This window comes from Phyllobates terribilis, unplaced genomic scaffold (assembly GCF_046119375.1).
Source record: "Phyllobates terribilis strain yellow unplaced genomic scaffold, ASM4611937v1 Scaffold_29__1_contigs__length_15306474, whole genome shotgun sequence".
NCBI classification, from domain to species: Eukaryota; Metazoa; Chordata; class Amphibia; order Anura; family Dendrobatidae; genus Phyllobates; species Phyllobates terribilis.
The window spans coordinates 3,773,856-3,787,837 of record NW_027362789.1 but is presented as its reverse complement, the minus strand read 5'-3'; the positions used below and the strand labels follow the sequence as shown (position 1 = coordinate 3,787,837).

The 13,982-nt window shown below is 42.7% G+C and overlaps 2 protein-coding genes across 2 annotated transcripts in view; both read right to left on the bottom strand.

Moving 5' to 3' along the window:
* The window catches only part of LOC141178587 (uncharacterized), a 648,943-nt gene that overhangs the window by 509,277 nt on the left and 125,684 nt on the right, over nucleotides 1–13,982 (bottom strand). The window lies entirely within an intron of this gene.
* Nucleotides 1–13,982, bottom strand: part of LOC141178581 (uncharacterized) — a 31,298-nt gene that overhangs the window by 13,205 nt on the left and 4,111 nt on the right. The window contains exons 2-5 of the mRNA XM_073660457.1: nucleotides 829–962; nucleotides 536–685; nucleotides 229–408; nucleotides 22–145 (exon numbers count right to left, since the gene is read on the bottom strand). Coding sequence (XP_073516558.1) covers nucleotides 22–145; nucleotides 229–408; nucleotides 536–613 — 382 coding nt within the window. The 5' untranslated portion in view covers nucleotides 614–685; nucleotides 829–962. The remainder of the gene's footprint in view (nucleotides 1–21; nucleotides 146–228; nucleotides 409–535; nucleotides 686–828; nucleotides 963–13,982) is intronic.

Here is a 13,982-nt window from a genome sequence, read left to right as displayed (position 1 = left end):
GTATTTAGTCCTGTCTATTACCTGGTGATGTGAGGGGCTGGGGAATCTCCATCATGACGTCCCTGTACAGATCTTTGTGTCCTTCTAAATACTCCCACTCCTCCATGGAGAAATAGACGGCGACATCCTGACACCTTATAGGAACCTGACACATACAATGATACAGTCATCCCCCCGATCCCTTCATAGTGTTACTGTATAATGTCCCCGCATTCCCAGCAGTGGCACCTCTCCAGTCAGCAGCTCAATCATCTTGTAGGTGAGTTCTAGGATCTTCTGGTCATTGATGTCCTCATGCATCAGGGGTTGAGGAGGAGGCCCCGTGATTGGGCTCAGGGGTCTTCCCCATCCCTCAGACACAAGGGCCTGACAGCGCTCACTAGAGGTCTTCTTCACTACTGTGTAATCCTGGTTATGGAGACACATTAATAAATCTCACTACAGACATTTCCAGAGTCCTCACCTCTCCAGTTCTGTCCATCTGTTATTCCCATAGATAAGAATTATGTAATGTGACGCCATTAGAATCTCTCACCTCTCCAGTAAGCCGGAAGAGGATCTCTAGGGTGAGGTGTAATATCCTCTCCGCCATCTTGTCTCTATCCATATCCATCTTTGATGGATAAATCAGGAAAATATTCTTATATAGAAGATCTCCACTGAGAGGATCCGGTGTTGTAGGTACCTGAATGACGAGAAGATGAGCTGATGGAACATCATAAAAATCCTGTTGGTATAATACAACTATTGGAGATAATGAGGGGAAACATATAAGGAGATTTATTATTTTACAGTATTTCATTTTTTCTTTACATCTAGTAATAATACCTTTATATTTTAGGCCACAGACAACAAGCAATTTCTTCCTCGGAGTCGGCAGCTGAATACGTTTCTCATAGACTTATCTTCCATAAAGCTAATTCTCGTCTCATTTTCCGATACTGGAATTGGCATTAGCAATACTGCAGAAGATATTCATTACACGTGACATGAGAAATAACTACATGAGGAAACAACTTCTACTACGGCTCTAAAAACATATTTAGCCACAAACCGTCACTGAACATGACGCACCCCCTGGGCCGTGGGGTACTCGGTGCCGGACCGGTAGATGTTGGGGGTTGTAGTCACAGTGGCGGTGACCCGGTCCGTGACCCAGGGTGGTCAATCCAAGGAGAATTTATATATAGGTTTTATAAAGAGTCCGACTACGCCACCTGTGGAATGCGGCTAAAGGGGGGCCGCTGCTGCGGAACAGTCCTCTGAAGCTGGTGGTTTTGCAGCAAGGATAGTGTGACTCCCCACAGGAAGAGTTAGCTTCAGGGCAGAGTGTCGATGCTGGTGGTTGTGCAGGGTGTTGTAGTGCAATAATAACCACAGAGTCAGTATAGTGCAGTCCCAGGGTCTTTACTCACAGTTGTTGCAGTTCAAGTTACAGGCGCCAATGTACTGGACCTCGTCGTCCTGTGCTTACTCAGAGTGGGGCTCGGTCCACCCTCAGATATTTCCAGAGCATTTATCAGGACCCCTTTCTGTGTGCCTTCCTCAGTCGTCTTCCTGCGCTGGCTCTCACCCTCCTGCCCTACGTCTCACAGTCAGTGTCCCAAGCCGGTAGCCTCGGGTCTTGGCGGGCTACCTTTTCTGGTTTGTTAACTGTGGTTGTGGGCAACTGTACCTTAAAAGTACAGACGCCTCCGGTTTCTAGTTGAGCCTTGTAGTTCTCCACTAGTTAAGGGGCCGGTCCCCTCTGCGGCTTGATCCTTCCACGTTCCTGCAGATTCGGGCGTACGGTGGCCTCCAGCACTTCCCGTACCCCTAGGATCCCTTCTCTCCTTCTGGAGCCTCCCTTGCCCCTCTCTCTTCCTTTCCACTCAGGCTTGGACCTTCCCGACTAGGCCCAGCCCTGGAGCAGAGCTCCTGCAGAGCCTCTGCTCTGTCACTTCTCCACTTGACACTACTGCTCCCTTCTAGATGGTTCCATCCCCTTTTATGTTGCTCCCAGCAAGTGCTCCCCTTTTCTACTTCCTCCACCCCATCCACTACATGGTTCCCCCTTACTTGTGGTTTCCCCCACTCCAGCCAGGGACCAGGGACTGTGCTCTCCCATAGGAGCAATCTCTCCCTGCCCTCTGAAATGTGGTGTAGTGAATGCAGGTGTTAGGGTCCTGAGCCGTACTCCTTCCTTACCTGAGAGTGAGGTACCACACCTCTGGATGAGATGCAATACCTCTGTGGCGACTGAACCTTCAGGGGCACCACAAACACATCACCACCGGCTGTCTGTATGAATGTTTCCTGTCTTCCCCAGACTGTAATCTGCTATCAAGTTACAGCTCATGTCTGATTCACACACAGAAGTTTGAGGTTTTTATAAAATTTGTTTTGATTGCACAAACACCGCGGACAGTAATTATTTGATACCAAAGTCTACGTGTACAGTGTATTATGGGGTTTATTTCTGGCCTTAGGCTTTCCAATATTACAAGAAGAAAAAAAAAAAAAAAGCAGATATTAAAATGTTTTAAAATAAAATTGTCACCAACAATTCTTGTAAAAAGAAAAAACATGCAAAAAGCAGAAGACACATTTTTTATTTTTTAACACGTTAAACATTTGTTTTTGGTTTTTATTTTTACATGAACGCTTTTGGGCACCAGAACATAGATGTACACCGCAGGGATGGCACAGATGCGGCTGCAACAAAATCCCTGGCAGCTTAACCACTTGCTCCTGCAAAAAGCAAACATGCCATCTAAGAAGGTGTGACAGAGTTCGGCCCAATGCCCCTTCTTTCCCAAATGCTCAATAGTGCTTAATAATGGTTTCTGGGCCTGCAATTATTAGGCCGGGCCAGAGGCAGCATCCAATAAGTTACCTTTTAACGCCACCCTTAAATATTAGACAAAAGTTGAATGAAAGCACTGATTTTGGGGGTTTTGGTCGACTATATAATGAATTTGGGGGCCTCCCTACAAATGCAGTCAGTCATACAGACCACAGGAAAGCTGGAATATTTGTATGTATGGGGGAGTCGGGAGAGATAGCCGTCTGCCAAATGACCGTTCAGCCAACACTTATCTCATGTGTATGGGGCAGTTAGTATTACACTGACAGGCAGTGATAATACACGGCACTACAGTAGTACAGTGCATCATCTGAGCAATCAAAGGTTTGTATGTTGTATGATCGCACTAATGGGAGTTGTTTAAAAAAAAGTTTATAAAAAAGGTTTAATAAAAGTTTTAAAGTGAAAATATCATAGTTTTAGCAAAAATAAATATTCGTCACTATAGGGAAAACATGCATATAATGGGAAAATGGAGAGGGAGGTCAGCTCACTGTTTATTCAATGCACCTTGTCTGAAGATCACCGCATGGAGCCGCCCTGGTCAGGGACATTTCAAGTAGAGAAAGGAGGAGAGATGGATTCTCCAGCATTGTCTATATTGTTAAAACCTCACATTTATTGTAAATTCATAAAAACTGTTGTGATGGCATACCACCAAGTGCCCACATAGGAAACCAATGCTTATTCCTGATTTACAACATGTGAGTCTTTGTGATACTTTTATATCATTCCCTTTCCTGGGTGTCCACTGATTTCTGAGTACTTCTCAGACAATTTGACCCTGTACTGTATGGAAGAAAATGATAATTGTCACAGTTCCACCCCTCACTGTGTCTGGGATGCAGTTACTGACAGCTCAGCTGTCCAATCTTGTACAGGGGCATGCTGGAGCTGTCGGTACTTTGATTGACAGCTCGGTGGTCCAATCTGGTACAGGGGCGTGCTGAAGCTGTCAGTGTGTTGATTGCCTGCTCGGCTGTCCAATCTGAGACTGGGTGGCACTGGCTATCTCCTGGTGTTTATCATTCCAGGTGACTGCCAGGCTACATAACTGAGCTGTTTCTCCCTGACCTCTGCCAGACGTACATTCAGCTAGTGTGAGGTTTGTTTCTCTGTGCCTAAGTGTTCTGTGTATTGATATTCTGTTGCCTGACCTTGGACCTTGTTCTGCCCATCCATCTGTTTAACCCCTCCTGCTCTGATCCGCTATCCTGGCATTCTGACCAACGTAACGTTATCTGACTATGCCTTTGTCTCTTCCCTCTGTTTATGATGTACCCTCCTGTTTTTTTACTCTGGACCCCTAGACTATTCTGTCTCACAACTTGGCTCAGCGTCACATTACGTCTGGCCAATACGTTTTTCTTTTTCATCTGTATGGAGACTGTTCACACGCTCTGTGACCATATGGCGAATTTGAAGCTGATGATTCAGGATCTGGCTAAGAAATGCCAGAGTCTGGAGTCATCACAATGTCAGTTGCAGGGTCAGATAACTAATCTAATGAAAATCTCGGATAACCCTCCACTGCCGGCAGTGACAGTGACGTTAGTACCCTCTGATGTATAGTTGGTCTCTCCCGAATCTGTATTAGACCTCCCTGATAAATTTTCTGGAGAAAAAGACCAGCTTAGGGTCTTCAGGGAGAGCTGTAGGATCGTCAGGAGAGGAGTTGCAGCAGGTGGGAATAATCATGTCCCTTCTGCAAGGGTGCCCTCAGACTTGGGCATTTTCCTTGTCCCCACAAGCCCCAGAACGGTTTTCTGTTGACGCCTTCTTTGACAGTTTAGGACTGGTATATGATGAACCCAACAGGATCCAGGTCGCTGAAGCTAAGATCATGAACCTGGCTCAAGGGGGTCGTGCAGCTGAGGACTACTGTACTGAGTTCCGGCCATGGTCCACTGCAGTTCTGTGGAACGATGCAGCTCTCAGGTGCCAGTTCCACAAAGGCCTTTCCAAAACCCTTAAGGATGCCCTGATCCTCCATGAAGTTCCTTGTTCCCTGGCAGAGGCCATTACCCAGGCCATACAAATGGACTGTAGAATCCATGAGAGATGTGAGGAACAACAAGCTGCCCATTATATTTCACCGGAGCAGGTCCATTTACCGGAGGTGGAGCCATTGGAGATTAAAGTTGCCAGTCTTTGTGTTGTAGACGTAGATAAGATCTCGGACTCTGCCTGTACTGTGGTCTCTCTGGACATTTTATCAAGAATTGCCCTACTTGCCCTCAAGCTAGCAAACCATCGGGAGAACGTCTGAGTGATGGCCAAGGAGGTCACCCAGACTCCCAGGAACCTTTTTCTTCTAAAGTACTGATAAATACAGTGTTATACTTTTAGAAACAGGTGTTATCAACATTGGTTTTCATTGACTGTGGGTCTGTTGCTAACTTTATTGATTTGGGACTGGTTCTGAAGTTAGGGTTAGGCACAGTTTGTTTAGAAAAACTCATGCAACTCTTCACCCTTGACAAGACACCATTATCTAGGAATTTAATCAAGAAGGTAACAGTGGATTTCATGCTTCAAGTGGAAGCACTCCACTTTGAATCCTTCTCATGTTTTGTGTTGGATAATTTACCTGTTGGGTTGGTACTAGGGTTTCCATGGTTGCAGATTCACAATCCTGTTATTGATTGGTGTCAGAGGGAGATTGTTAAATGAGGCCCTAATTGTTGCAAGAAATGTCTAAAAACTGAACAAATATACTCCGCTAGTCTGAAGGATCTGCCGAGGTACCTGAAGGACTTTGGAGATGTGTTCTTGGAGAAAGAGGCGAAGATACTACCTCCCCATCATCCTTATGATTGTGCTATTGATCTTATTCCTTGTGCCAAATTGCCTAAAGCTCTCCTTTACAATTTGTCTGGGCCTGAATGGGCAAGAATATGCTAACAAAAGTTTACAGAAGGGTCATATCCGTCCTTCCTCCTCTCCTGTAGCTGCCGTTTTTTTCTTCGTAAAAAAAGAAAGATGGGGGTCTCCATCCTTGCCTCGATTTCCGAGAACTCAACAAAATCATGGTTAAAAATACGTACCCACTTCCACTCATCCACAACCTATATAGTCAGCTTCTGGGAGCTATGGTGTTCTCTAAACTTGATCTTAGAGGGGCCTACAATTTGATACACATCCGGGAGGGTGATAAGTGGAAAACAGCATTTTTAACGTCTGAGCGTCTGTTTGAAAACCTTGTCATTAGTGTTCAGCGAATTTGTTCAGCATTTCGTAGCTGATTTTTTGGCGCGAAAAAGTCGGAACCCTGCACACAAACACAAATTTTAAATGCCAAACAAATTCGCTCAACACTACTTGTCATGCCATTTGGGTTATTAAATGCACATGTCCGTGTTGTGTTACAAAGATTAAGTGAGCACTCTTTGTGTGCTAAATTAGAGAAATGTGTTTGTTCTGTTCAGGAAATTTCATTCTTGGGGTTCATCTTGTCAGCAGAAGGGTTTAAGATGGACCCTTGGATGGTACAGGCCATAATTGACTGGGTTCAGCTTCGTGATCTCAAGCCTTTGGAGCATTTTGTGGGATTTGCCAACTATTATAGGAAATTTATCAAGAGGTTTTCTCAGATTGTATAACCTCTTACTGACCTTACACGTAAGGGGGCAAATCTCAAGGTGTGGTCACAGAGTGCTATCAGGGCTTTTGAAAAATGAAAAGAGTGTTTCATGCCACTTCCCATTCTGATCTAACCGGATCTCAAAGAGCCATCCATTGTAGAGGTGGATGCTTCGGAGGTCGGAGTGGGGGCGGTTTTGTCGCAGGGGTCCAAAACTCTGACTAACTTGCGTCCATGGGCTTTTTTGTCTAAATAATTTTCGGCAGAAAGAAGTTATGATGTTGGGAATCGTGAGTTACTTTCTGTAAAATTAGCCTTTGAGGAATGGAGGCATTTTTTGGAGGAGCGGTTCATCCAGTTACTGTGGTCACTGATCAGAAGAATCTAGCTTACATTGAATCAGCTAAAAGATAAACTCCCACAGAGGCATTACATTCAGACCAGGGTCTAAGAAAGCTGACGCATTATCTTGTAGTCTCGATTCAGTTTCTCCTCCAGAACCTCCATCCTCCATTATTCCTCAGGGTATTGTGGTTTCTATGGTAACCTCAGAATTGGAAAAGGAGATCCATAACGCCCAGTCATTGGCTTCTCCGGACACTCCAGGATCTAAATCATTTGTGCCTGTGTACCTAAGATTGTGTGTGTTACAAGAATTTCATGATTCCGTCTTAAATGGTCATCCTGGGGTTACTGCTACATGGAAAGTCATTACCAGACTTTTTTGGTGGCTGTCCATGCATAATGATATCAAAGATTTTGTACCTGCTTGTGATGCCTGCGCACGCGCTAAAGTCAGTCACATCCGGCCGTCCGGGGAATTGGCTCCACTGCCAATTCTAGAAAGGCCATGGACTCATTTGTCCATGGATTTCATCATGGATTTGCCTCTGTCTGGTGGGAAAATTGCTATCTGGGTGGTAGTTGACCGATTCAGCAAACAAGCTCATTTTGTTCCTTTGTCACTCCCTCCAATACCTCAGCCACTGGAGGGGATACGGACCAGAGGAGAGATCCTAGGTCCCTGCTTGAGATGTGAAGGCCGATCAGTTAGTCAGGGCCTTCCATCTAAAGTTTCCTGGGAAGCCTTGGGGTCCGGCGGGCTCCCTTAGAAGAGGGGGTACAGTCAAGGTTCCACCCCTCACTGTGTCTGGGATACAGTTACTGACAACTCAGCCATCCAATCTTGTACGGGGGCATGCTGGAGCTGTCGTTACTTTGACAACTCGGTGGTCCAATCTGGTATAGGGGCGTGCTGAAGCTGTCAGTGTGATGATTGCCTGCTCGGCTGTCCAATCTGAGACTGGGTGGCACTGGCTATCTCCAGGTGTTCATCATTCCAGGTGACTGCCAGGCTACATAACTAGCTGTTTCTCCCTGACCTCTGCCAGACGTACATTCAGCTAGTGTGAGGTTTGTTTCTCTGTGCCTAAGTGTTCTGTGTATTGATATTCTGTTGCCTGACCTTGGACCTTGTTCTGACCATCCGTCTGTTTAACCCCTTCTGCTCTGATCCGCTATCCTCCTGGTATTCTGACCAACATAACGTCACCTGACTAAGCCTTTGCCTCTTCCTTCTGTTTATGACGTACCCTCCTGGCTTTTAACTCCGGACTCCTCGGCTATTCTGTCTCATAGCTTGGCTGTGAAAAGTGACTCAGCATCACAATAATACACAAATACAACTCATGCATGAGATATTCAATAAAATCACTGAAAATCAAAAACAAATACAATTAATTGCACTGTAATATTAAATCCTGTCTGATGTTCATTCCCTGTGGGGCTCTAGTTTGTAATTTAAAAATCCAATGTGACTCTCTATTTAACATTTTTCTTTTCATATCTCTGCCTTTTAATGGTTTATAAGCCTTTTCTATTCCTAAAATCTGAAGGATACGATATCCCCTTTATACATAGTAACATAGTAACGTAGGTTGAATAAAGACCTAGGTCCATCAAGTTCAACCTTTCTCCCCCAATTGTACTCCCTACGCTAACACTAAACTAACTTACTGGAACCAGGCCTCACAAATGTATTACCATTTTTATTATTATTGCACTATTACAGTTACAAATGAGCCAGTTTATAATTTTTTAATTAGTTTTACTTTTTGTATTACTCATATGGTATTACTAAAATCCCTGTACTTAAATCTGTTGATCCAGAAGAAGGCAAAAACCCCAGGACACATTCAGACAATTTGCATCCTTCTTGACCCCGAGAAAAAGCGATCAGTACAAGAACCCTGGATCAAATGTACTACTATAGGTGTAACATTTTGTATAATTTAACTGTAACCCACAATGTTACCTGTGTCAAGGAAATCATTCAGCCCTTTTTTGAAAGCTGATATAGTGTCTGCCATTACTACCTACTGTAGTAGGGAATTCCACAGCCCAACTGCTCTTACTGCAAAGAATCATTTCCTGTTTAGGTGCCGGAATCACCTTTCTTTCACCCGTAATGATTGCCCCCTGGTCCTTAGTATAGTCTTTGGAAGGAATAAGTCATGTGCTAGACCTTTGTATTGACCACACATATATCTATACATGTAGATGAGATCCCCTCTGAGGCGTCGTTTTTCTAAGCTAAACAAGCTCAACTTTTTCAACCTCTTATCATATGAGAGGTCTACCATTCTATATAATAATCTAGTTGCCCGCCTTTGAACTGACTCTAACTTCTGAATATCCTTTTTAAAATGTGGAGCCCAAAACTGGATCCCATATTCCAGATGTGGCCTCACCAGTGATTTATAAAGGGGTAACAATACGTTGGGATTGCAGGATTTTATTTCTCTTTTTATACACCCTAAAATCTTGTTTGATTTTGCTGCTTGACATTGAGCACTGCTTCTCAGCTTATTTGTAACCAGAATACCCAAATCCTTCTCCTGTTCTGTAGTCCTGAGTATACTCCCACTTAATGTATATGCAGCAATAGGATTACTCCATCTTATGTGCATTACTCTACATTTATCTACATTAAACTTAATCTGCCAAGTGTTTGCCCATTCAGTCATCTTATCCAGATCGTTCTGCAATATCGTAATGTCAAGATCAGATTTTAATATCCTACATAGTTTGGTATCGTCAGCAAAAACTGGCACTTTACTTACAATCCCATTCCCAAGGTCATTAATAAAGAGGTTAAAAAGAATTGGTCCTAGCACAGATCCCTGTAGCACCCCACTGCTGACTATGTCCTATTTAGAGAATGTACCATTTATGACGACTCTTTGTTTCCTATCATTTAGCCAATTCCTTACCCATCTACATATAGTTCCCCCAAGTCATTGCTTCTGTAGCTTCAGTATAAGGCTGCTATGTGGTACAGTATCAAATGCCTTTGCAAAGTCCAGGTAAATCACATCAGCCACATTACCAACATCTAGATTTGCACTTATCCCCTCATAGAACCCCAACATGTTGGTTAGACACGACCTATTTTTCATGAATCCGTGCTGATTATCATTTATTATATTATTCTCTGCAATATATCTCTGCAGGTCATCTCTTATGATGCCCTCAAAAACTATGCACACTACTGATGTCAGACTTACTGGACGGTAGTTACCTGGATCCACCTTCTTACCTTTCTTAAATATCGGTACATTTGCTATCCTCCAATCCTGTGGCACTACCCCTGTTACAAGAGTGTCTAAGAATAAGAGATGCAGCGGTTTGTCAATTACTGAGCTCAATTCCCTCAGTATCCGTGGATGAATACCATCTGGTCCAGGGGATTTGACAATGTTTAATTTGCTCAGACGCAGGCGTACTTCTTTTTGTGTTAAACTAGTTATATTAGGAGGTGAACTTTGATTTTTGCCCTCTTGAAAGAACCCTGAAACAGACTGTTTGTTGGTGAACACGTATGAAAAGTGTCTGCTTAATATCTCAGCCTTTTCTTTGTCCTCTATAATTATCTTGTTATTATTGTCTTTTAAGGGGCCAATACCATCTGATTTACTCTTTTTGGCATTGATGCATCCATAAAATTTTGGGGAATTTAATGTCTCTGTCAATTTGTTTCTCTGTAGATAATTTTTCTAGGTTGATTTCTTTTTACATTTCTTATTTAGGTCTTTATACTACTGAAATGCTATTTCTGTATTCTCGGCCTTCAAGATTTTGAATGCCCTTTGTTTTTGTCTTATTAAACTTTGTACTGTCTTATTTATCCATAATGGTTTCTTTTTATTCCTGGTTCCTTTTTATTCCAGGGTATAAATTTTCTACAGGAATCTAGTAGTATTTCCTTAAACATGACCCATTTACATTTGGTATTCCCAGTTACCATGATATGGTCCCAGTCTACACAATTAAGTTCTTCCCTTAATTTGTTGAAATCAGCTTTCCTAAAGTTCCAGGTTTTAGCATTTTCATTTTGAAATGTTCTATTAAATATTACATTGAAACTTATCATATTATGGTCGCTGTTTCCCAAATGCTCCCAGACCTCTAGATCTGAAATTGTATCTGATCTATTTGACAGCACCAGATCCAGCAGATTACCTCCCCTGGTTGGTTCATCTACCAACTGAGAGAAGTAATTGTTCTGAACTGTGGATAAGAATTTGCAGCTTTTAGCACAAAAGATTCTATATCCCAATGAAAATCTGGATAGTTAAAATCCCCCATAATAAGGACCCTATTATTATTTGCTGCATTTTTAATTTGTTCCAACATTTCGTCCTCTAGAAGTTCAGCTATATTAGGAGGCTTGTAACAAACTCCTCTTAGCAGCTTTCCATTATTGCCATCCCCATGTACATTTACCCAAATTGACTCTACATTGTCGCAGCTCCCACCAATGTTGTCATTGAGCACAGATTTTAAGTTGGATCTTACGAAAATACACAGACCTCCACCTTTTTTCTCTTTCTTGTCCTTTCTAAATGTAGTGTATCCCTCTATATTTGTCACCCAGTCATGGCTTTCATCCAGCCAGGTTTCTGTAATACCCACCACATCGTATTCTCTGACCGACATAAGAGTCTCCAGTTCAGCCATTTTGTTTGCAAGACTTCTTGCATTTGCTAGTAGACATTTAATACAATTAGCAAATTTCCTACTCCTACTCAACTCCTTACTTTCCTTGCTTATCCCAGCTCCCCCTAGATCCTCCATAGCCCCTACTCTCCCACTCTGTCTAGTCTATCTAACCCCTTATAAGCATGACTACCCTCCCCCCAGACCTTAGTTTAAAAGCTCCCCCATCCGTCTGACCATTTTTTCCCCCAGCAAAGCTGCACCTTCCCCTATTGAGATGCAACCCATCCCTACCGTAGAGCCTGTAGCCAACCGCGAAATCGGCACAGTTCTCCATGATCCCAAACCCTTCCTTCCTGCACTAATTTCTAAGCCACTGATTTATCTCTCTAAGCTCCCGACGTGTTTCTAGTGACGCAGGTGGCACCGGCAGTATTTGTGTAAACACCACCTTTGAGGTCCTGGTCTTCAGCTTCCCTGTACTCATTTTTAAGGACCTTCCACCTCCCTCTAACTTTGTCATTAGTACCAATGTGTACCATGAACAGTGGGTTTTCCCCAGCTCCACCCAGCAATCTGTCTATCCGATCCGCAATAGGTTGAACTCGAGCACCCGCGTTATGTTTTTGTGAAAAAAGTGTCTTGAAACCACAGACACGTTTAATGTTGTGGGATTGATGGCGTCGGATAATTGTCTGCTAATATAGTTTTTTGCGGACCTGACGTGTATCCCACATATTGTAGTTAACTCTCTATACACTATTAAATAGATGACCCCTATAGTGTTACAATTTATGAAATTGTGTATTGCAAATTGTTGTCCCGTTAGGTTTTCTTCAAATGTGTCGGTTTTATAAACATAGTTGCATGTTTTACAGGGTGTATGTCCACATTTAAAAAAAAAAACTTATAGGATAACCAAGTCACATTGCGTTTGATATTTGTTTCTTGAAAATAACTAGGTGAAAGTTTTCCGCCCAGTGTAGAAGCCTTTATGGATACAAAACTCAAACAAAATATGCAAAAGAATTTACAAAGTCTGGAGGATGGATCTCAGACATCAAAAAAACTAAGTTTGAAAGAGATATCAAAGACTACGAGTCAAATTCAATTTACACATGGAAATGAAACAAACCAAGAGCTACTGTTTTGAAATACAGGTCACACAACAAATTCTAAGGAAATAGAGGAGAGCGGAGGTCAGCTTCACATATCCTAATGTGTCCATGGGTTCCTCTAATTATAATTCTCTGAGGACTAATCTGATGTATCAGTGGGATCAACTAAAGACAGAACAAAAATAAATTCTCAAGTATTCCCCACAATTCAGCACAAAACAACGGGAGGGCAGAAAGCACAAAAGTGCCCGGATATGTGCGTTCCATGCCGGAGTGCATCACAGTCTCGGAAGCATGCGTTCCACACCAGAGAGCATAATGGTTTTGGATTGCATTCCACCAACATAGGATTTTTCTATCTCTGAGATCAGCGTCATGGGAAACTAAAAACAAGTATTGCACATTCTCCCATCATGCAATAAGCATGTAGATCCACTTTATCACTACAAAAAATATGGGATGATGGCCCTCAGTATATTCCTAAATGGTCAAATTTCCCCTCTATTGCACAATTAGAGATACACAAGGATCACCACACTTGTTAATTATGAAATAGTATAAGTGGAATATAATTGATAAGTAATAATTCAGATATAGAAGCTCAGATATCTCGATGAAGTACAACAATATGTAAACCCCATTCACAGGGAACCAATAGCAATGGGTAGAGTATACAATCCAAAAATATAATCCAGAATGGGTCTGTATTCACACTAAACAGGCATAGGAAATTTTCTCATTGAGTCCCTTAGACTGGATTCACTGGCCCCTAACAATCCACTCACTTTCTTTTTTGAGGATACATCTATTGTGATCTTCTCCTCTCACATTGGGTTTAACAACCACAATGATACAAAAGGAGATGTCTCCGGTTTCACCGCAATGTACACTGTTCATGTCTCTCGCTAATGGGGTTTCCCAACCATGGCATATATCACCCAAATGCCCCCCACCCTCCTCCTAGACTCCCTCTTGATCTTGCCTACATAATCTAGGGGGCAGGTGCATGTGACCATATATACTAGTCCTGAGGTTTTACAGTTGGAATAATCCCACTGGAAAAAAGATTTCAACCATGGAGGAGCTCAAGAAACATTTACATGGTCTCATCCAATTACATGTACAATGTCGTTCAAATCTAAAGAAACCGCAGATTCCTCTATCTAGCCAAGTCCCCTTGGGTGCAGGTTTTTTATAGAAATTATGCACTAAATGGTCCCTAATGGACCAACCCTTTCTGAAAGTTATTGTAGGAATAGATCCCACAGCACCCTCAGGTCCGGGATAGTCACAAGTATATCCCAGTGTTTTCTGAGGATATGAAAGATACAGTCACTCTGTCATAAGTTTTTCTTACTCGTGTAGTCCAATATTTTTCTTGGTCTCATGGATTGGTATGGAGGAGCGTTTGGCTCTCCCATTTTTCTGCAAACGACGT